The sequence below is a fragment of the Mixophyes fleayi genome, chromosome 6 (genome assembly GCF_038048845.1).
Source record: "Mixophyes fleayi isolate aMixFle1 chromosome 6, aMixFle1.hap1, whole genome shotgun sequence".
Taxonomy (NCBI): Eukaryota; Metazoa; Chordata; class Amphibia; order Anura; family Limnodynastidae; genus Mixophyes; species Mixophyes fleayi.
The window spans coordinates 49599584-49624376 of NC_134407.1; the positions used below are offsets into that span (position 1 = coordinate 49599584).

The 24793-nt window shown below is 37.1% G+C and overlaps 1 protein-coding gene across 2 annotated transcripts in view; it reads right to left on the minus strand.

Moving 5' to 3' along the window:
- The window catches only part of PLCE1 (phospholipase C epsilon 1), a 238935-nt gene that overhangs the window by 46752 nt on the left and 167390 nt on the right, over window positions 1–24793 (minus strand). For both annotated transcript variants that reach the window (XM_075216434.1, XM_075216435.1), the window contains 6 exons: window positions 14681–14826; window positions 13500–13758; window positions 10468–10676; window positions 6261–6293; window positions 4427–5099; window positions 1–135 (listed from right to left, as the gene is read on the minus strand). The exon at window positions 1–135 is cut by the window's left edge and continues 48 nt beyond it. In XM_075216434.1, the coding sequence (XP_075072535.1) occupies window positions 1–135; window positions 4427–5099; window positions 6261–6293; window positions 10468–10676; window positions 13500–13758; window positions 14681–14826 (1455 nt within the window). The remainder of the gene's footprint in view (window positions 136–4426; window positions 5100–6260; window positions 6294–10467; window positions 10677–13499; window positions 13759–14680; window positions 14827–24793) is intronic.

Sequence of the window (24793 nt, forward strand, 5' to 3'; positions counted from 1 at the left end):
ATTATTACGCTGCACATTCGGTTTTTCAGTGCTTCTGGTTAATGTTCCTGTGCTTGTATTTCTGGTGCTCCAGCGTCTGCCTCCGAAAAGTTCAACAGCTTGTGCCAGAGTTGGTCCTTCAAATCTGTTGTCCTCCTAAATTATGACATCAAAATAAAAATTGTGAAAAACGTATTAGAAATGCAACAGAACTTGCATGATCAATACTATATATATATTTTTTTTTTTTACATTGCCTTCTGCATGTGCTAAAAGAAACAATAATTTGGTTCCCATCCTATCATGTTACACAGTGTTGGGATTTCCATACTCTCTTTATGATATGGTCAATAATTATATTTTTACTTCATATTATGCTTGTCACACCGCATTATTATCACAGGTTGTTTTAATATTAATGGCTAATGGTGACCTTAACTATCCCAATCTCTACTCTGAACCACATTTGCTCCTCTTGTTTCAGCTGTTTCCTCTTCCACTTAGAATGTAAGCTTTCTATAACGAGCAGGGACCTTCATACCCTTTGTTTTCATGTCTGCATTTATTTTGTCTGCCTTATATGTCCCTGTTTTATGTATGTACTGTTTTCCCTACTGTACGGCGCACTGAGGTACCTTACAAAACTAAGATAATAATAATAATAATGTATTTAATATGATTAAATAAGTCGGTGTAAACCTAATTTTAATCCTACGAAAATTAAACATTTTCATAGCTGTAAATAAGATATCATATAATACAGAAGCAAGCTGCAGAAACTAGTATTGGGATGTCAGGAACAACTGTTGTTGGGTTACTGTCAGTGCTAGCTACCCAATGGTGTTATACAGCAATTCATCACATTACATATTTTGCAGTATATGAGCATAGTCAATTAGCCACAATGTTCCAACGAACATCGCGGCTGCACATGTTTTCTGGTACCTGAACATCACAGATTTCTCCTCTCTCCCCTATGGGGGACAAGTCTGCAGAGTATCTTTGTGACCGTTCCGGAGGCACTCTGTGTCTAATTCAATATGCCCCTATGTTTCCCTGAGGCAGTACTGTAATGTATGCACTGCATGTGAGGAACCAAAAACTGATATGTTTCCCTTTATACCATAATGTCCAGAATTCATTTTACATGTGTTTAATATGTTGGTTACACATGGAATGACATATTTATTTTTAGCTTATCCAAGTGAATTTCATATTACTTTTTTTCAAGCAAATATAGTGTTGCTGTAGTTGCACTTTGAAATAAATATTGTATAAGAAACATACTAAAGAACTGGAAACAAAGTAAGGTTTTCAATGAGTCTGTCCATAGCTCTTTTCACTTAGTTAGTGCACTTCCCTTGATTATAGTCATACCAAATATAAGCACTGTATGGTTGAACACAGTCATTGGGTCCAGAGGTAATGACATACAGTTTGCCTTGAGTTTGTAGCTGGAGCTTAGGCACCGACTGCAAAAAGCGGCAAGTGTCATCAAAATCGTTGCACAAAGTAGATGTCTGATCATTACTTTGCTTTCACACATTCAAGGAATTAAATTGTAAATAGAGCAATAACTAAAGTGTGATTTTCTATTGAGGCTCCCACTTGATGTGCAATTTGCCCTCGCTAAGTAACAGCTAGAATGTCCCCATTTCTGTCATCAGAAAATATTAACACACTGGGAGGGATTTTTTTTATGACGTTTAAAGTGACACTCTTCTTTAAATGAAAAATGCATTTGAAAAAAACAAGGATAATCCAAGTTAGAATGTCATGCATGCACAAACGTTCTTGTATCTTAACTGGATTTATTTATGTTCCCAGCAGTGTTTTACTATCTGTGTAAAATATGTGCATAAAAGTGCAAAGTTTATCCTCTGTTATAAAACTATATCGTTTTGTGTATGCAGGAACGTTGCCAAGTTATCTTCTTGGAGTCACATTTTCCAAACCGAAAAGCGAACTTTAAATGTATCTGAAGACTAAATTGAAACTCCGAGGACATAGTAGCTTGTTAGCGTTTAAAAACAATAAAAAACATTACATAAATCTTCAAGATATAATACAGTTGGTATCATACCATTGTACATATGCTGTGTTTAACTGTGAGAAGGAGCTCAGCTCCACAAATACATGTAATAGTAATTGCAGAGCAGGATTCTTAGAGATATCACAGTCTCCTTTATACTAGTGACGCACCTGCACTTTGCGACACCTGAGACAAGCCTGCATCAATGGTCATTCACAAGATCCTATAAGTGAAACTACCTCTGTCCATGTGACCGTTAGAAACCTTAACGTGTTGCAAAGGCTGGTTACATCTAACATGACATCGTTCCTTGGATGCCTGGGGTAATGGTCACCCTGAAATTGCCCGTGAGAAAACAATATAACTGGCAGCATCAGCAGTTTGGAAAATGTGAAATTAGTCACTGCCGTTTTGGAAGAAATTAGTAGGACAGTACTGGAAAATTTGCAGATCAGTGAACTTGCTTAAAACGGATGTTTTAGAGAAAACTAATTAAAGTGTATTACATGTACAAAAGAGTGCTAATTTTAAATGGCCTTAAAATCTACTACATTGTTAGCCATTTCCCTCAGAAACATATTGGTCTCTTTCTCTGGTATTATATAAATAACTCCCTATCCCAAAGATTCTCTCTCTCCGATCCGTAGTTTATAATTATACATCATACATGCAGAGAAGAGCAGATGCGTCATTTTACTGCAAAGACTTTCTGAATATATAATAGGTATATAAGATCCTATGAATAATTTTGTTTTAAAAATAACTAACTGATTAAAACCTAAATATAAATCAACTGCAAAAAAGGCAGCATTATGTAGTTATGGGATGTAACAGTTTAGTATCTGGATGTGTAATTAACCTTTTGCATACGGCCATGAACCTACCCACTACATAACAAGGAATTTGCATGCAAAGATGGAGTAGACATCAAAGTGAAAAAGGTGTAGGCGTGACAAACGTGACATTAAGCGAACCAACAAACTTAACACAGTACTATAACAACATAACTGTAAAAGTCAGCTATCATTGATAACACTTCTGGGGTCCTTGGTGAAAAATGACCCTATAAATAAAATAACGAGCACCCAATGGCTACTCACTATTACTTGTATCCTATTATTATGTAATACTAGTGTTACTTCACCGTTGTGCACTCCTTATTTTTATTAATACTGTACTTCTGTGAGTCATATATCATAATACAGAAGGTTTTTGAAAACAACTGGAATATCCCAATCAATTCACTAATTAGATCTGTCACAATTTAGCTTGAAGTCTCCCATTAATCCTTAGCCATGGTGCACCATTCCCTGATACAAACTACAGTTTGTAGCAGGGAATGGTGCACCATCTGTATACGCAAACTGGCTGCCTACAGCACCATTCAGATGCATCAGAACTGACCTATCAAGATGCAAATCAGTGTGAATGTGAAGTCAGCCCACCTGGGAGTAGAAGGAATGTGATACTGTTGCACAGTGCTATCTGTTTTGCCGTTTGTCAAGCCAAAGGTCAGATTTGTGTGGGCAGTTTAAAGAAAATCTAACAAACTTTAATGTTTAAATAAATATTCATTAATTGTATAAAAGCAATTACACGCACAAAAAAAGATACACACCTACTATGACAACACTGTAACCCAGCTCACCACTGTGAGCCCGTTCAGTAACATGTTTTCTTCTCTACCACAGCCTCACAAGCAGCCTATGCAAAGTGCATAGAGTGCTCATGTGATTGTGGAATAATAGCGCTTTAGCACTCATTACCATTAATGATATGCATGCCCTCTAACACAGTTCAGGGAATGGTATTATAATTAAGGGGGGCTGTTTATTTACATTTTTCTAATAGCAATTATGTGCTTTTGTGATGTCAAAATTTGGTTACGCAATCATTTTTCCTCCACTTTATTTGTAATAACGCAATTACAGCATTGACAAAACGCCTTTAATGTTCAGTAATCACTTCAGAACAATATACTAATTATGACCATTTATTTGTACTGTACACTGAAGGCAATTTATGGCACTTATTTTTATGCTATATATTGAATACTGCATACAACCCCCTACTCTTGTTCTGTGTGTTGAATTATACCCTAAGGGAATTTAAACAATTTTACCCATTATCAAAGATTGACCATTTTCTGGATCTTCATCATTAAACAGCCATTTGAGTGATAACCAAACATTTTTTTACTAATAGCTCGGGACACTTCATGATCATCATATTTGTTAACTTTTGAAGGTGGCTAACAAATATAGGGATTTTGTTGATACAGGAATGAGCCTCTTTCTAGTTTCCAGGAAACAATTAAACATAACTGTGGGTAGCAAACCTGCCCAATACATATTACCACCGAGCATGGTGGGAAATAGCACAGTCCCTGTTTGAGTAGAGAAATTAGGCATTTACCTGGTAGAGACTAACGTACTGCTTCCTCAACCACTGCAGTCTCTGATCTGGGAAGTGCTTTATCTTCCTTACTGCTTTGGTTAGCTCCAGCAATCCATCATATATTGTTTTAGCTGTGTACTTTGGTGCTACAAAATGCAACAACTTATTCTCAGTAGTTTGCAGTCCATAAAGCAATGTGACACCATGTTCTTCCAGACTCATATTACATAGTTTGTTCTGAACACACACAGTGTGCATATCAATGCTCGGATGTCCCATGTAAACAGCCTTAACGGAGAACAAGTCCAGGAAACCTTCTACGAGTCCATTCATTCCAGCATTGGCAAGAGACTGCAATTTCATCTCTGCGGCACTTCCTGGGGCACCTAATTTATGTTTAGTGCTTGCAAGGAAAGTCGTGGCAGGTTTTGTCCAAGTCAGTGTGCTGTTGTCTGGCTGAAGTTGGAGAAAACAACGAACAGAAATGTGCGTCTCCTGGTCATAGCGGATGACTGTTACTCCTTGCTGAAGAAATTGGTAGACATCAGCTCTAATGGACAACACATACCAGGGAATAAGTTCTGTACCATGGCTGAATGCTTTCTGCTGCTCCTCAGACCCATGAAAATCAAATTCCTTGGACTGCTCTAAGATATCACTTTCAGAATCAGACAGGTCTCCCATAATAAATCTATGGATGAAAAACAACAACATTAAATCCCTTGGTCCACACAATTAGAACATGCAAATTGACATATCATTTATGTTTCTGAATAGCAGACAATTCACCAAAATAGTGCAAAAAAACAAAATGCAATATATACAGTATACAAAGCTCAAATGCATACATGCTCTTAAAGGTATTTTTCTTCAAGTGTAAATTTATTTGACAGTTACATGGCCAGTATTTGACCTTACATTTTTACAAGCTCACCCCTGCTCAAATCTAAGGCTTAGGGGTAATATGTAATATGTGCTGTTAGCGAACACAGAGCAGGAAGTTTGAATCCATCCAGTCAACCTTCAATAGTGCTAAACAGGGAAACCTAACACAGAACCAATGAAAAAGGACTGGATGTAATCAGTCCTCCCCTGTAAATTCACAAAGCATTTTGGCTCCCAGGTCCAGGTGCCCAACTCACAGATACATGAATGGGGAAGGTGGAAATTAGGTTTTCAAAAGGATGCTCATACAAATTGATTGCAGCATAGAAGCAACATTCACTAGCTAGTGAAATCTTTTATGCGAGATGGCACTTTAAACATTTACATCTATTGAGGTGTATATATTCCTGATAGCTGCATTGCACACATAGCCTTAAGGAAATTGTGCTAACAACTTTTTACTTTGTCCATAATCCAAAGACCAAAAAATGTTGTCAATTCATGGTTTAGCACTTTTGTAAACACAAAGGCGAAAAAACTGATTGGATCCTCTGTGGTTTTACAGAAATATAGACTGATTAATTATCATTTGTTTTTTTTATTACAATAATGATTTGTTCATATTATATCATAAAACATGAACATGAGTATTTACAATATGCTCACGTTATGTTTATTAACAAGCAACTTCGTAACAAAAGATCATGATTGCAAAGAGGTGCAGCACAAGCTATTTTAGTATACTATTGCATTACGACACAGGAAAAATCTCTAAAAGGTTTATCAAATGTATACTTCATGAAGGATTCATTATTTTGAAATACTTCAAAGCAGCAGTTATGTCATGCACTGGTCATGCAAAGATTTAGAAAAGATTCATTTCTAAATGCATCTGCAAACCAAACGAATAAAAAAAACAAAAACAAAAAAAAACAATTCGACAATATCTGCAAATGCAGAAACTTACAGAACTCGATTTGACTCATGGCTGGTCTTTGAGCTACATATAAAAGATCAGATGAAGACATATCTGTTAGAGGTCAAACTGTACTAAAAGTATTGTTAATGATAATGAAAATGTTCAGTTGTTAGCCAGTAGAAAATGGGAAATGTTCCCAGCTAAGTGTAGTGTTACTGCAACCTTTAATATCATGCCTGTGACCATAGCATACTGTATACATCACTTCGAGAATCAATTGTGGTGGCAGTAACAAGCAGGATAAATAGATGGATAAGCATAGTCCAAGTGCTCGGGGGGATCATGCGCCCCCGATGCACAATGCTGTGATTTGTGCCATCAAGCAGCAGTGTGCGGGGCCATGATGACACAATTCATAGCGAAAGTTGTCCTCAATTCACGCCTCCACCTACTGACTTGAAAAGAGGGCAGGATCCAGGAAGGCGCCCTGCTCCTTCAGAAGTTCAGGAGAACTCCTCGAGATTCCGGACATTCCAGGAGAGTAGACAAGTATGGTTTCACATATAAGCATATAATTAACAATCATCTAGTGCTCACCAAGTCATCAAATTTGATGGATCTAAACTCATGGGACATATAATCCATAACAGATTTTATTTTGTCATTATTTATTCAACAAAAAATAAACCTGAAGAAACAATGTGTGCTTTCATATCAATAAATAAGGTAATTGGAAGCAGGTGCAGCTAAATCAAGAATACTTCATTATTTGATCATTAGGAAGTGCTACCACCTCTATATAAATGCAGAACCTTTGGCAAATTAGTCTGAAGCATTTAGGTTTTTGTTAACACCATACGAAGGATAAAAGAAGTCTGCTGTGATCTCATAGAAGTAAATGTTTAGAACTATAAAGGGCTATAAGGTCATTTCCAAACAGTTTGAAAGACCATCATTCTACAGTGAGAACAAGTGTTTAAAATTGGAGAACAATGAACACAGCTGCCGAACAATTCATCCAAAAGATCAGACTATATGAAGCTTGGAGAAATCACAAAAGGACCTACAGGCCCCTGTCTACACAGTAAATTGTAAAGGTTTATGACTATACCATCCATAGTTTCTCATCTAAAAACAAACATTGCAGTATTGTTTAGGTATGCAAAGTTAAAACAATGTACTCTGAACAGATGAGACCAAAGTGGTGGACTGGTTTTAATGCATAAAGCCATGTTTGACGAAAACCAAACACTGTATATCACCACAAGAACCTCATACCAACCATCAAACACGGTGGTGGGTGAGTGATGACTTGGGTTGTTGTGGGTGCCACCATGAACTCCTCTTTATCACAGAGTATTCTAGAGGAAAATATGAGGTGATCTGTCTGATAATGTAAGCTTGGCCAAAATTGTTAGGTCATGCCACAGAACTATGATCCACACCTCAGGCTCACATTGAATGTAGCACTACTGGGTGACCGGTCTTTAACAGTGGATGCCTTTGCTGTGAGACACATATAGATGATGGGGCCATGCTAACTCCCACTAGGCAGCAGTTCACTGGGTATGAACCAAATGTTAAGGGCAGGGATCAGACACAGGACAGGGATCAGGAGGGACAGCACAGGTTCACATCAGAATACAAAACTACAAGCAGACAGGGATGGTCAGAAATGGTCAGGTCAGTAATGACTGATCAGAACAGCAGACAATAAGATCACAAGGATGATCAGGAACAAGCCAGGTCAGTAACGTAATTAGATAAGAACACAGACCTTCGTATATGATAGTAAAAATACTTGTTGCTCAAGCACGGTAATGCACGTTAAGCATACTTTTAAATCCAACTCCTGCTGATATCTGCAGACATAAAGATGCTACTTATTCTGAATAAAAAAAATAGGAATAACTGGAATAGGCATGAGCACGTGGCTAAGCAGAGACTTGCCACAGGTAGACAGGATACCAGCCCGTGCAATGACAATGCAATCAGCATGTTACAACAGGCACTTCAGACATCCTCCCTACAGAAACCCCTTCTATAAATGCAAGAAGAGGGTAGGGTTTACACCATTGGTATGTGAAGACTCGCCATGTCTGACATTATTCCTTGGGTTAAAATAAACATATATCTGTTCTATATGTATATTAATTGAGACTAAAGGTGTATCTTATAGCAGGCAATAGGGTGTTGACACAATGGTTTACCTATTCTGTGCAACATCCGTCAATCTGTATCAAGGCTTGTAAATGCAGACAGAGGTTAAAAATGTATACAGCTCTTTAGGCATCACAGAAAAGAGACAACACAAGGGATGCACGAAACAATATAGGGATAGCATATGTAGGTTAAGAACCAGTTTCTTAGCCGCCACGTTCCATTTTGTTATGCCGAACTTTAAATAAGCACTAAAGAGCTATATACATTTTAACCTCTGCCTGCATTTACAAGCCTTGAGAAAAGATAGGTCTCTAATAAAGATTGGCAGGTGTTAGACATGATAAGTAAACCATTGTAACAAGACATACCATCGCCTATTAAAACATACACCTTTATTCCTAATTTATATACATATAGAACAGATATATGAGATTTACGTCTGTTTATTTTATATGGGACTGTATGATTTAAGGCTGCAATCTGTGTTAGGAAGAGCAAGATTTAGTGTTTTACTTCAGTTTTATTCCTTGTATTGATTGACCATCGCCTTCTTCTAAGTCACTGTTTAGTTATATTTTTGCCATTTGAACTTTACAGCTGTTTACACAAAACACAGTAAATTTCAATAAATGTAGTGACATTTATAATAATAATAATAATAATAATGTGATCTTTATAATACTTCTTTTGACACAAAGGTAATAATGTGATTTTATCTAGTACTGATGGAAGAGTTTTAACTGTAACGTAATTACAATAGAAACATATGAAAAGCAATCCTCCTGAATTATATAGTATTACATGTTCTGTGACGTATCACCATAATGTTAGTAAACAGAGTAAACTAACTTATATACTTGAAGTCACCCTCAGCATTAGCTGACCTATATAAATGGTACTTTAATATAATTCTCACATACAATGTGAGAATTATATTAATTTATTGCCGATAATAAATTGAATCAGATGTATCTAGTGACAGTAGCTTAAACATGATAAAATATATAGAAAGTGCATTTAAAGAGTCACCAAACACAGAAAAGATTCAACAGAAAATTGGTTTTGGCACCAGTTTCGGGATACCTCAACCCTGTCTTCAACCAGATGCTTTTAATAATATTAAGAAAATTATTCAGCAAAGCAAATTATTTCACTAAAATGAGATTTAGAATTGCAGGTAAATGAAATAAGCAGACTTGTACAGGAAACTGCAGGCTTATTTCACAGACCAAAATAAATTACCTCCCAATATTCTCCATAACAAAGGTCCCTAACTATTCTTAAAAATGTCATTACTGGTTAGCATGAACTTCAAAAGCCATGGCTCAGCCAAGATATTATCTGCATATTGAGCACAATTGAAATGTAATTCCATAATTAAACCTATGATTGAGAATAATATGAATGAAACCAACAGAAATGTCTGTATTTTGTTGGGTGCGCTGCATGCACAATATAACCATATGACTGAAGATCAAATCATATTAAACTGTTATGCTATATAAAAGAGGCACGGGAAGCATACTGGAAATCTAATGTGCCATATGACGAAGACAAAGCTAAGATTTCCCTCCATGTGACATTTATTTAACAGAAAGTAATAACACTTTCAATACAGCAATATAACAAATAAAATTTGTTTTACAATGACCGAAACAAAAGTTTAAAACAGACAAATAGCTGAAATAATGAAACCTATCGGAACTAGTATGCTAAACTTGCACAACCAAGGCAATGTGCATTGCATTAACTGAACTATTTCTTGCATTGTTCAGTGCCCTAGAAATTCCAAAAGGGAGATAGCAGAATTCTTAAGCTTCCTGTATCAAATGGAATGGTCTAGTTTTGTTGCAATAGCTTTTTGGTAGAAGATAAACTGCCAGACGTGATTTAAGTCTCTGAGCAACAAAATAGAAAGCATACTTTTTATGCAGAAAATCCTGGACCAAAAATGGATCTATTGGCGGGGTCATGGATACAAAGTAACCTGCTTGCAATTCTTAAAACACAAAGAAATAAGTCATCAACATAATAACAGAACACAAATACACTATTAAATTATTAACAAAGAAAATTAAGGTTACACACTTACTGAAAGCGGTTTCTATCCATTACAGAGTTCTTTCTCGAGGTGCTGCTTTCACTGCTATTATCTTCACCTTCCTCAGATTCCAAACTGCGGTTGCAACTGCGAATGGTTTGCATGATATTGTTCACTGTCGATTCTTTTTCAGTGTTGTTTAATCCATCTTTCCCTATTCGTTGCAAAAAGTGGTCTTGTCCATTGTAGTCAGACACAAACTGAAAAATATATTATAGCCTTCATGTGTTTTTGTTTTATGAAGTTCTGATTCAATGATGGTAAAACAGAATTTAAAGAAAACGTGTCATTCAGTAAGATCTTCTAGGAAAGGAAACATCTGAAAAATGAATCTAAAAACACTGCAGAGAGCATTAATAAGCTGGATATCTAATTATGTCTACCTTCCAGGTACAAATATGTACCTTGGTTTTCTAATTAAATTTACAGCAATTATTGGCACATTGTGCATTTTTTATAAAAATTAGATAATGCACAACTGGAAAATACAATATGTATTATATTTTGTTCAATTAACCCAAATATTTAACGTTCTATAGTGTAAATTAGGAAACAGTTTGTGGTCAGGTAAGAATCTAAATCGGGTCTTAAGGCCATTCAGATTTTTACTTACTTACTTCTTGCGGTTCAGGTTTAATTTCACCATGTGTATCATGGATAACGGATGCCAATTAACGAGCAAAATAGCAAGAGCTCTGGCCATTGGCCAATAGAACGGCTGCACTAAATAATGTTTGAGATAAAATTTAACAACCCGATACTCCAAGGCAAGATTGCTCAGGATAACCAGGTATATTTTCCATCATGCAACATCCATTAACAACCAGCAAACGCAATTTCAAAACTAATCCAATAATAGATAAATATGGCTTTTTTTGTCACAGCAGATTGCAATAGAATTGCAGGTAAATGAAACGTTTGCAATAAAATACATATTCACTAGTATCCCGATTACAACCAAATAACACATACCAAAAGTAAAAAACAAAAATAGTGTTTTAAGTTGGAAAAACGGCACAGACTTTCATTTATTAAGTAAAACACGTTGACGTAATCTTTGACTATGTTAACACTGAAACACAGAAGCAGGTGGATGCGACAGTCTTTAATTTAGACTTCAGGTTAAATGCATTCAGGACTTTATAAAACGGAAATTCAATAATGATGAAATGTATTCAACAAATGCTGTGGATTCGGTTAAATACATTTTTTATGCTCGAGTATATCACTGAAAGGTTGTATGTGACATGTTTGTAATAGAACTACAACAATCCAAAAGAACACTGGAGCCACATTTCTCTTAAGGGGAACTCACAGTTTATACCCATATATGTTAGTATGCTAGACTTAATGATCTTTATTCCATTTCACTGTTTATATAATAGGGATGTACCAATTTCTGGATTCAGTTCTATGTCCTGGCCTAATACAGCCATTATTTCAAATTACATTGATGAATCCTTTTCCAATGGAGTTCAAAATTAATCTGGACACTGGCCACTGACAGCAGAGGGCTCTTTGCAGTCACTGCACCATGTCACAGTCAGCAGGACCTATGTACACTAAGCGCTCATAGGCCTGCACAACCCCATGACCTGCAATTTCTACTGGTGCCTTCATATTGCTACAAGAGTCATTCATGAGCAATAAGTATGTGCTTGCCTCTGTACAGCAAGTTGGCTGGAAATTAGTAGGGTTTCTGCTGGCAGTTGAAGATATCTCTCTGCAATATGTGATTTGCAATCCTGGGATGGTGCATGTCATTTGCCTTGATGGGGACTGCCAGACGTTTGCCGGGCAGGACAACCATGCTGACGTTTGCCAGGCAGGATAGCCATGCAGATGTTTGCCGGGCAGGATAACAATGCAAACATTAGGTCTGCAGGATAATAATGCAGGTGTTTGCCGGGCAGAATAACAATGCAGGCATGAGCTGTGCAGGGTAATAATACAGACATTTGCTGTGCAGAATAATAAAACAGACATTTGGCGTGCCGGGTAATAATATAGACATTTACTGCACAGGATAATACTGCTGTGTTCAAAATGGCAGAAGAACTGCCCAATTACTGGTTATCATGCAGATGTATCTGGCAGAAAGCGTCTATAGATAATTTCCATCAATACACACATATAATTACTAACAGGGAATTAATACAACTGCTGGAGGCATTTTATGCTTAGGCAGAGGGCTTTGGGTTTTTAGGCCGATCACTTAGGGGGAAAGCAGGGTCATACTTAATTATTATAGAGACCACCCTTCGATCTATGATAGAATGAACCCAAGTGTCAACAGAAACCATTAGCAATACAAAACATATCTAACTCTCTGTGGTGTTTAATATACAGAGTAAAGTAGCAAAAAAAGGATAATCGATTAACAAAGAGCTTTCTTAGTATTGACTTTCTGTGTATAAGTGGAAACGTGAAAAAATAAATACAATATGGAGCAAAACATTGTTGCTGTACAATGTACTATATGTAATTCTGGTAGACAAAGCAGAAATTGAAGATGGGCTTACACATCTGTGTTCATGAGGACACAGTCAGCAAATGTATAACAGTAATTTGTTAGATTCAGTCAAATGTTAAGATAGTGTTTAATTATCATAAATCATAAAAAAATGTCTTAGTGATTAAAAATGCTTAGCTTTTTGTTGGAGTTTTATAAAAATATCATTAATTGATTCTACAAAAGTAGTATTAAAATGTTCATTACATTTAAAAAAAACAGTTTTGCAGTTACATCACTTTTATACTATTTCTATCTAATACCTCTAAGATACTGACAGTGAGTTTGATGTACAGTTGCCGATTTATTTCATATTTTTAGCTTAGTAAATTATAAAACATTCTGTTAGGTTTTCAAAATACAACTCTAACAGGACATACCACAGACAGCAAGAGAAACAAAATGGGACAATAAACAAGTGCAGTAAAACTAAACAGGACACAAAATGAAACATAGGCATAAAGGGAGGAATGAAAAGGACAATGAATAATACAATGTCTACCACAATTACCTCCAATGTTTCATTCTGAGCATTGTAACGAGGACATAGTCTTATTAGACTTGCTGCTCCATCAAGAACCTCACATAGTTCCTTCAAAAAGACTCCACAAAAAGGGACAACTTTACAGCCTGGTATATTCAATGCTCTGTTCACCACTTTTCTATACTCTGAGGACATTTCATGTTGAGCCATGGCATCTTTCAAGCTCCTCATTGTTTCTATGTCACTTTGATCCATGAATTGCCACATTTTCAAAACTTTCCTAGATCTAATAAAAAAAACATAATAATTAATCTATCGCTATTGTTGTGCGCACACAATGCACTGTAATGTAGACCTGGTGTCAGCATTTCCTTGTGTTCTTAGAATACATGAATTTATGTATTTACACTAAATATAAAGCATACTTTAATTCAACTGAGCATGGGATTGTTGAAATGAAGCATATCAAATAATCGTATATATGATGTCTTCATAAGTATCAAATACACAAAAATAGCTGGGTACAATACAAACACCAAACAGGTCCCAACAGATTGTACATGTGGTCATTTGACTACAGCAGGGTTTCCCAAACCCAGTCCTCAGGGCTCCCCAAAAGTACAGGTTTTCCATATCTCCTTGCAGGAGCACAGGTATATTAATTACTGACTGACACATTGTAACAGATCCACAGGTGGTCCTAATTATGTCACATGTGATCCGGAAAACCTGCACTGTTGGGGAGCCCTGAGGACTGGGTTTGGGAAACCCTGGACTGCAGACTGGAAACACTTGAGATCCATGTTTTTACAATGCCACATACTAAAACCACTGCTAACTGTGGTTGAGGATTTTTCATGCCAGTATTGAAGGCTGAGAAACGTTATGTATTTGTTCTATAGGTTAAAAAAAATACTGTAACGTGTCGTGCAGATGAAAGCTCTCCAGTTCTGCACATGCTAAACTGCATCATTAATGCTTTCCATTCATTCAAATACTTTGCTAGCATTAAAATTTACTTTAACTACACTTAATATTTTAAAAGATTAAACATGACTGCTTTAAGCGTGTAAACATTATAACCTCTTCAGGTTATTTCCAAACAGTCCGCAAAACTTTGTAATTGTATGGCTATTTAAAACCCTATCTGACATAGTGCCAGCTGATGTTTATAACAGCTGCTTTACCTCCCCTCAATTACCAAGTACCTGAGTCCTGCCAGGAATTCCATCACAGCGTTGTAATTGCCCACGTTCCAACAACACTTTGCAATGTGCACCAAGTGGGAAAAGACTTCTCTTTTCTCCTCCATAGACCCTGCAGCAAGGATCAGCCAGGTCACCCATGAACTAACCTGGGAATGGAGAAATTTAAAAAAAATATACACATTTTACAATAGGACTGAATGTTGCATTGGCCAACTTCTTAACAATATTCTCACCATATATCCCGGTATAATAAATTCCATAAAAAATGAAATTTTTCTTTAACACAAGCATTCATTAAATAAATCCCAGACCTGTAGCAATCTATTGTATTATTTACAGTACCAATTATATATTTAATTGGTATGTATTTTTTTTATAACTGTGTCAGTAAAGAAAAAGTGATCAAAACCCCAAAAAAAAAGCATACATATATTCTACATCGCAATATTGCAGAGCATTTATATTCAAATATTTAATAAAGTACACTTTATAGTCCTAATATTTTAAGAGTGCTCTTTGGTTTGTGTTTGCGATACATTTAAAAAATCTTATCCAGACTGAAGGACAATGATGCAATTACATATATTTTTACATTTCCACAAATGATAACACGGCCATTACATTAATACACAGGCAAGGATATGAAACTACACAAACAGCTGGCGTGCTAAAAATGTTTAACTACAATAACAAGCTTATAAGCTGCAAATGTCCTGAAAATAGTTAGACCATTGTTGAATACAGTATCCTGAAACAAAATGTTTGGCACCATTTGGTCATTACTTGAAAATAATAGAGAAACTAAATGGGAGAGGAATGCCTTAATATCATGCAGAGCTAGTTCAGAGAAAGCCCCAATCTAAAACAAAGGAAAACTTTATGTCAATGGCATTATTCACTCCTTTTTATGGGAAAAGCACCAAAACACTATCTGGAAGTTTACGAAGGTTTGTGTTCTTTAAGAATAATCATTTTACCCTTTTAAGGAAAGCCAATGCCTCAGTTCAGTTTCAATGGCAGGCGTACACTTTCATTTCTTTCTTTACGATTTTGGCAAGGAACTAAAACAGGAACATAATGAGGTTCATCACAGAATGGAAGGATTTTTATGAACCAATAATGGGGTACCTTGTGAACCCTTCTTTGTTCCCTTTCCAATCATTTTACCATACACATATTCCATGTGTGCACCTTTAGAAATAATATTTTCTCAGATATTCTGTCAGAAAATAGTGCTAAGTATTTATGATACTAATCCTGTAGACCTTGCTGACTTCATGTTTACTTTTTTCTTGTGGCTCCACCCCTGCTGCGAGATGACACAAATAGCAGCATTGCACAGAGGGGCGCGGGCTATTACTACACGATTCACAGCGCCTTGTCCCAGACAAGGCCACCTGGACCCCTCCAACAAATTGTCAGCAGCTAAAATACCATAATTCATCAGTCCAAGCTGCACTGCCACATGTTACCAGAAGTTACGTCTGTTGTGTGATCTGTAGGAGTCCCTTGTAAAGAGAATGCATTCTCATACTATGTTACTTGTGGACATTTTCATTATTGCTATTCCATTAAATGTGGCTGAAGAGGTAATATTGTAACATGCATCTTCCATAACACAAAGCAAAACAATATGCACGAGCGAGGAAAGCATTAAAAAAGCAATAAAGCCAATTTATTTTATATTAATAAAGCAAAAAGCTGTATAATACTGAGCTGACTTACACTGATACCATACAAAATAGGCCATCTTTGCAGACGTTCTCTGCAGATTTATCCTGTGTGGACCGGTTGGGCAATGTCACTGATGTGAGGTGTGAGGCGTGAGGCATGAGGTGTGAGGTGCTCCTGCTGAATGGAGTAGGCAGTTAATACTTTACTTTAAAGAGAGCAGCAGTTGAGTGTCAGGGTAACACTGAGTATGTATTTTACCTCCATGGTGCATACATGAAAATGTCAATTATAGGATTTATATGTCAAGTAAAACAACATAGGTGGCACTAAATATTAAACCGGAATTTGTTTGCTGTAGTTTTAATTTTTAGCCTCTCTCCAAAGCACACTGTAATAGGCTATATTCCTATGTACACATCAAGAATAATATTGTTTTGTTTTTTTATATATAGCGCTTTTCTCACTATAGAACTGAAATCACTGTACATTGTTGAAGAGAGTGAGGCAGCCATCTAGGGTGCGGTCAGCTGCTATTCTATGTGGGGTCCATTTTTGCTGAAACCCAATAAATTTACCTTTATATTTTTGGACTGTGTGGGAGCAAACAGGAACTAGGGTTGAAGATACAAACACCACAAAGATAGGACATGGATGGAATAAATATCACGGCCCCAGCGCTGAAAAATGCTAAAACAGTGCTGCCCTCAAATCTTTTGATTTGGTCTCAATTACATCCATAATCCACTGGCATAAGGGATTAATTAATCTGAGCATTACTGTAGATGATGGACATAGGGCTTAATGTGTCAATGCTTTTGGCACAGAGTGGCACCAAATGTAATCATTAGGTATTGCATATAACACAGATCTGCTGCACAACTGCTCCAATTTTGTATTTGCCTTTCTCCCTATAGCTTGGTACATGTTCTAGCCTCAAAATCTACCTCTAGACTTTTAACATGCAATAGTCAAGATCCAGAATGTGAGACTATTTTCCTGCATCTGCCAGTTCCCCAATATACTAGGGAGAATTCTCAACTCTGAGCAACCATCCATTGTATAGTCTACTTAATGAAAAACTGAACCCTTCTTTCCTTCTAGCTTTCTCAATATAAGGGACTTTATCTTAAAAAATTATCACATTTGGTTGAAGAAAAAAAATCTGCAACTGTTGCAATGTCTTCCACACACTCAACACATTTATGTTGTTCAAAGAAAGCACCTTCCACATCAGCTAAATATCCTTACACATTTGCATATATAATAATGGTTTTCCAATATTGAATGGACCATGGCATTCCAGATATGTTCATTTGTTCCTCAAGTTCAGGGAAACTCACTGTTCAAACAGAGCATTCTGCCTCACCAGATTTCTGGTGGCCTGATATAAAGTTTGTTGTACATGTATGGAGTACAAAACGATAGTAATGACTATTGGCGTGGGGTAAGATTTTACCTCCAGTCTGTATAATTCTCTGTTTATTTGTATGATCCACTCATTTGAAATCATCTTCTTCTGCTAAAAACTAAACAACAAGCCTGTCCTCTCTAAAACCCTGGTTATCACTTTTGAAACTCAGGCATGGATATTAACAACAGGGATCAGAAGTCATGAAATTGTGACCCTGCTACCTTTGATAATGAAGAAAAAAATTTTTTTTCTACTTAAATGGTTTATTTTTATTTTATTTTTTAACTGGGAATCTTTCTTTGTCATCAGCAGCCTTATCAAGTATATTGTCATGCCTGGACCTAATTTTCTTAAGTTATCCTTTAAAGGATAATCACCAGTCTATGTCTTTGATAGACTGTTGTTTTAGCAGCTATTATTATAGATTAAGGTGAATAGTTAAGGAAAAACAGTGTCATCAAAATATGCATACTCCGTTACATTTACGTTAGGATATTTGTCCCAATGTCTAGAATTTTAAGGAACAAAATATTGCTTCCTAATAGATATCACTATGTTCCACTTATCTAAAAGGCAAGTTAAAAACCGATACATTGTAATGTTTGTATCACAATGGCAATTTTTGGAATCCCATTCTGCAAAATGGAAAAGCACAGCTTAAACTAGAGTTTATTTTAGTAAGAAAGAAATAAGATTTTTTTGCTGTATGTGCCAGGTAACACTCAATTTCCATTGATTTCAATAGAGCTGCAATTTCCAACAACAAGTTATCGCTGCATTAACAGCCAGTGGGAAGACTAGATGAAAATAACTGGTGTGACATCCGCCAATTACATTTAATGGATATATGGAAACATCTTTGGAGCAATTTTCAGCTGTGATTTTTCACTGACAATCATTGCGGAAAACATCTGGGCTTAAGATCTTTAATATTTACATTATTCATTTGCTTTCAGCAATTCCTCAGATGTCAAAACTGGAGAAAAAGTACTTATCCTCTTTATTCTCAGAGGATGAACATTCATTTTCCTCATCTTCCCACGATTTGTCCACCTTACATTGGACAGGCTTTTTAGTTTTGGAAGTGGTAGCTTCTTCAGAAACTGTTCTGGATTGATTCTATGTAGATTTTTGAAAGCTGCAGAAGTTCCATCCTTGGCTTTCTGACTAGTGCAAGCATGACATAGTGGATTCTAATATCAGAGAATATCTTGCCACAAATATTCCACATCAGCCAAGAATTGTGGTATAAGATTTATTTTGCTTAAGGGACTGAATCTCTGTTAAGCTAAGTGAGTGTGAGTGATTCTTGGCATCCAAGGCATACAGCAATTAAACAAGGAGGACAAGGAATGCAGCAATATTCTTACCCTGCCAGTCTCTGCTCCAGACACAACTGACTTGGGCTGTCCCTTCAAAACTCCACCTTCCAGTGTTACCATACTTGCCTACCATTTATAACTTAAATGTAGGGGGCACGATAATGCGACTCGCATCATCGCAGGACAATTCCATAAATTGCGCAATTACACAGTGAGGATCAGAGCCAAGATGCTGAAATGCGCAAATTGCAATGTCGCAAGAAGTTCGGGCATAAGCTGAAAGGGTGGCTTACTCTTACAGCAGTCTGGGAGAAATAGCCAAAATTCAGATGTCTCCTGAACATTCCAGAAGAGTAGGCAAGTTTGAGTGATCCATGCAAAATCCCTACTAGCGAACTTGATGTAACGATACCCACAGTAATACCACCCATGGACTAAAGCTAACTCAATCAATTACTCATATTATTGCTTCTATCCACATAAGGAGGTGCAAGAACCATAAATCATATTTTAAGTCTTACAAGACACAGAGACTACAGCTTCAGCATAAGGTTCCAGATGTGAATAAGTTTGTTTCTAGCACTCTTGGGAACAATAAGAACTCATGGTGTCAGGCACCATGCAATATTACTTTTATAAACTACGGTATTACAGCATATATCTGGCAATAAAAGTTACTACTCCTTAACCACCCACCAAACACCAGGAATTCGTTCCTCTGATCCTACACGTGATGTAGAAAATATATTGTATAAGTATATAACAAAGGCTGTAACACTTCTAAAAGAGCTGCAGTAAGATGTTAGGTTAATGGTAATAACTGTTGCCATCTCAGTACCTCCTTTCGTGATCTCAACTGCCGAACATCATAGGGTAAACAGTCCTGGCGCTATTTTTAGTTACGACAATGATGGTAAAGAACACCACCAGGCACACAGCTACCGAAAACTGGTGGATAACTACAATAGTATCTGTGTAGCACGAAAAGAAAAGCCTTTTCTAGAAACAGAAGAGGAAGGAAATTTAGTTGGGATAGACAGTAAAGGACAGTTACGGTTGACTCAGCTGATTGTATTTAGATGTTTAGAATTCTACAGAGAATGGTTCATGCCTGTTGTCTCCGCCTTCCACTGTCTCTCCATGTTCCAACCATAGCACACCACAGAAATGCCAATCGCCAATAACTGCTTTATTATTGGTGGCTGGTTACGGTGCTGCCTTACAATAGCCACACACACTTTCTACACAAACAGCTACAATTATTATTCCGCTACTTTATCAATCAAGTGTTTCCCACACCTCTTAGATTGCAAGCTCAGTTGATCAGGGCCTCTTTCATTTCTGTTTCATGTATTTGCCATGATCCCCTCAATGTACAGCACTGAGTAGAATGTCAGCACTTTATAACTAAAAGATAACAACAACAACAACACTGAACACTTTACATTTAGATCTGAAAAATTATGTTTTATGGTTTAGTGGTTTTATAAGAATAATTAAAATTTAAAAGAGGATGTTCTATAGTAGCAAAAGGTTCCAAATCACAAAACGTGATCTACAAGTAGTCATGGGTAGTTATGAAAGTTATTAAAAGTGTTTAGATGGTGAATAACGGCTGTGAAAGAGTTGGGAATGCATGTGTTATGATGGTGTTTCACAATAGGAAAATGTTGAGAATAGATGACCTAAACTAATGCTGTGAACATGTACAGGTTGGATGTTCTTAACACTCAATATACCTTATTAGCTCCTGAGCAGACACATTGTTATTGTGATCAAACTCTTATTTGAAATGATGGATCACAGGAAGGGTCTTGTATATATAACAAAGAAAAAAATCAATTTAAGTGTATAGTCCTGGAGATCCATAGCATTCAGTGTAAATTAAGGTCTGTGGACAAGGCTGCATCACTAGGCAACAAGATATTTCCATAATTTTACTTACACAAGGCGTGCAATGGGGAACAATAAGCATTTATATTGCAAACAAAAGCAAGAAACACTCTTTACATTAAATAAAACAACCCCCCTCCTCCCAAACAGACTCACACGGCTAATGTTTAAAAAACAAATTCAATTATGTGTATAATACTCAGATACTGTAATCTGTGTCAGTTTCATTTAGGACTGTAATCCGAATTAGAAACCATATGGAGAATTTATGTACAAAGAAAAAGATTAATGGTATGACTGTGTAAATATGCGTAAACACCATAGTAATCTAATCTACCTCCAGGATCTTCTCTGCCAAAGGAAAATCAAATTTCTCTATTTAATGCATTACGTAATTTCATTTCTGGAATTGAAGCAATTGTGGAAACGCTACCACACAGAGATTCAGTATAGATAATTTGTAAGCTGCTATTATCTATAGATAATTTGTGGAAATTGAACATCTCATATTTTCTGTTTTTAAATTTCCTACTGATGTATTGATAGAACAGGTAGGAAGCATGTTTGCTTTAGCATAAGACAATATGTTTAGTATAACGGCTGCTTAACAATTGTCAGTGTAGTTAGTTAACCAAAACAGAAAAAGAAAACTAAATCTACTTTAGTATTTTTATACAGTACTAACTTTTTGTACCAAGAAAGTGCAACAATTTCTAAGAGTCACTTTAGAAACATGTCAACATAAAAAGCATTTAAATGAATGGGAAATAAATTAAAGTTTTTCTTTACTAAAAAGTAATGTTAACACTATATCCTATAATATACACCGATCAGCCACAACATCAAAACCACCTGGCTAATATTGTGTAGGTCAACCTTGTGCCACCAAAACAGCTCTAACCCATCGAGGTATGGACTTCACAAGACCTCTGAAGGTGCCCTGTGGAGTCCTGTAAGTTGCGAATTGGGGCCTTCATGGCTTTGGCTTGCTTTTTCAGGACATCTCACAGATGCTCAATCGAATTGAAATCTAGGGAATTTGGAGTCCAAATCAATACCTTGAACTCTGTCACATCCGTCAAACCATTCCTGAACAAAATTTGCAGCGTGGTAGGATGCATTATACTGCTGAAAGAGGCCACTGCTATCAGGGTACACTGTTGCCGTTGTACTTGGTCTGCAATAATGTTTAGGTAGACGGTACGTGTCAAAGTAAAATCCACAAGAATGCCAGAACCCAAGGTTTCCCAGCACAACATTGCCCAGAGCATCACACTGCCTCCTCCTTGCCGTAGTACATCCTGGTTCCATATATCCCCAGGAAAACAAAGCACACGCACCTAGCCATCCACATGAAGTAAAAGAAACTGTGATTCATCAGACCAGGTTACCTTCATCCACTGCTCCATGGTCCAGTTCTAAAGCTCACATGCTCATTGTAGGCACTTTCAGCGATGGACAGGGGAGAGTATGGGCACTCTGACCTGTCTGCTGCTACACAGGCCCATACGCAGCAAGCTGTGATGCACTGTGTGATTCGACACCTTTTGATCAGCAGGCATTAACTTTCTCAGCAATATGTGGGATTGGACCATACAGGCTAGCCCTTCGCTCCCCCATAACCATCGATAAGCTTTGAGCACCCATGACCCTGTTGCCAGTTCACCAGTTTTCCTTGCTTGGACCACTTTTGGTAGGTATTAACCACTGCATACTGGCAATCTGCTGCTTTGGTGATGCTCTGAGCTAGTCGTCTAGCCATCACAATTTGGCCCTTATCAAAGTCGCTCAGATGATTACGCTTGCCCAATTTTTCTCCTTCCAACACATCAAATTCAAGAACAGATTGTTCCCTTGCTGTCTAACATTAGTCACCGCTTGACAGGTGCCATTGTAATGAGATAATCAATGTTATTCACTTCTCTTGTCGGTGGTTTTAATGTTGTGGCTGATCAGTGTAATATCACATAATCTAATATAACATAAATGGGTCTGGACAAGTCCTGGTCACCAGAGTGACTAACAAAACACACCCGGACAACTGGATCACGTCCTTGTCTATGCTTCCTTCTTCCTGTCTGCGCTGTAAGCCACCTGTGAATGGTAAGCAGCTCTCCAGTGGATTTGCCCTGACAAATACTAGCGATTACAGAAATCAGAGCCACGAAGGGTTTCTCTACAAGCCAGCTCTTTCCACACTAATAGGACAGTATGTCATAACACTGTGCCCGAGACGGTAACTGTGATTGCCAAGAGCCTATTATTAAGGTTCCCAGATGATAGAATGGGAAGGGGATAGGAGGTATAGGCAGGTAAGCGATGGAGGGGAGAGGCTGGCCATGTGAGTGATAGAGGACATATGCTGGTTAAAATGTCTAATGGTTTATGCTTGTGTTAGTTAGATGCTATTCATTGTTAGGTATATTGCTATGCTACCAGACAATATACAACACCACACCCAATAAAGCAGCTCACAAATTGTTTGTTGAAAAATTGGTGGCTAAAAACATTTGGGAAAATTAGTCCAAGTATAATATAATTCAATACAATATAATATACTGTAGCACAATACAATATAGGATCAGGCACTTGAATTGCATTTCACAATAGATGACTAGTAATGTGCAATTGAATAACAGAAACATCACAAAACGTACAAGGATAAATCTTTAAAGAATAATCAAAATCATCTGTGAAAGGTAAACTTCCGTTGACAAATATGCATTATATTATACTGCAAATTAATTTCCTAGGTCCTCCTTACTAAACACAATAACATATATTTTGCATGGTGTGGCTGGATCAGTTATAAATAATGTATTGTAGATATTTATTTTAATTGGGGGTGCAGTGCACCGTTGTATATCATTGCAAATGCACTGATTTTTTTTTTACATTGTGTTGTATTACTGTATAGGAAATGTACTGATTTCTGAGACAATAGCCATGGTGGAGCAAAGGTGTTTTTGTAAGAAAGGAAGAAAGGAAATCCTAAATTAATTATTTTCATTTCTGAGTAACAAACACATCTGTTGAGCCTGAAAGCACAGGAGGGGGTAATTAGACTTGCTATCTCTCTAAGACAGGATGCAAGTAATATAGAAAACTCAACACCAAGGTTTAGGAACTCACATACTTTTGTAAATTAAATTGCAAGATTACAAGATATATTTACATCCTGATGGTAATTATTGAAAATAGTATATCAGCCGTTTTGGTGCCAGGGAGGATCAGGGGGCTGAATTACTCCCTGCCAGGCTGTGTCCAAAACTGTATAAAAAAAAGCACTATTCGACCATGTAATGTATCATTATTCCATCTGCACACTTCTGGAAAGATTGCTAGTACCATAAACTTGTGTGTAACTGTCCTTATAAGGGCTACTTGAGCTAACATCACTGCTTAAAGATCCTGCTTTGACGCCTACTTACCTGTGGCAATTCCTGTAGCCTACAGATTAGACCAATCTAATCCATTATCCGGCTGTTCTGAGGTAGGCAACCAGCATTCCAGTAACAACGCCCTGCCTGCTACAATGCAGCTCTGTCCAGTGTGATAGGCCAGGGGAAACCACTCATAGAAAACCTGATCTGAAGGCAAGAGGTCAGGGGTTCCAGCCCAGGTGCCCAGCAAGGGAGTACCCTAGCAGCGAGAGTTATCCAGAAGGAAGCGGTCCTAGGTGCTGGTGAAGTAGCCTAGTGGTGGCAGTAGAAGCTCTTCCTACTGCATTTGGAGGGGCACAATTTGGGATACAGAAATGGGACGGTGGCAAGGCAAGCCCATCGAGTCCCCAGCAGCACAGACAGGGTGGCA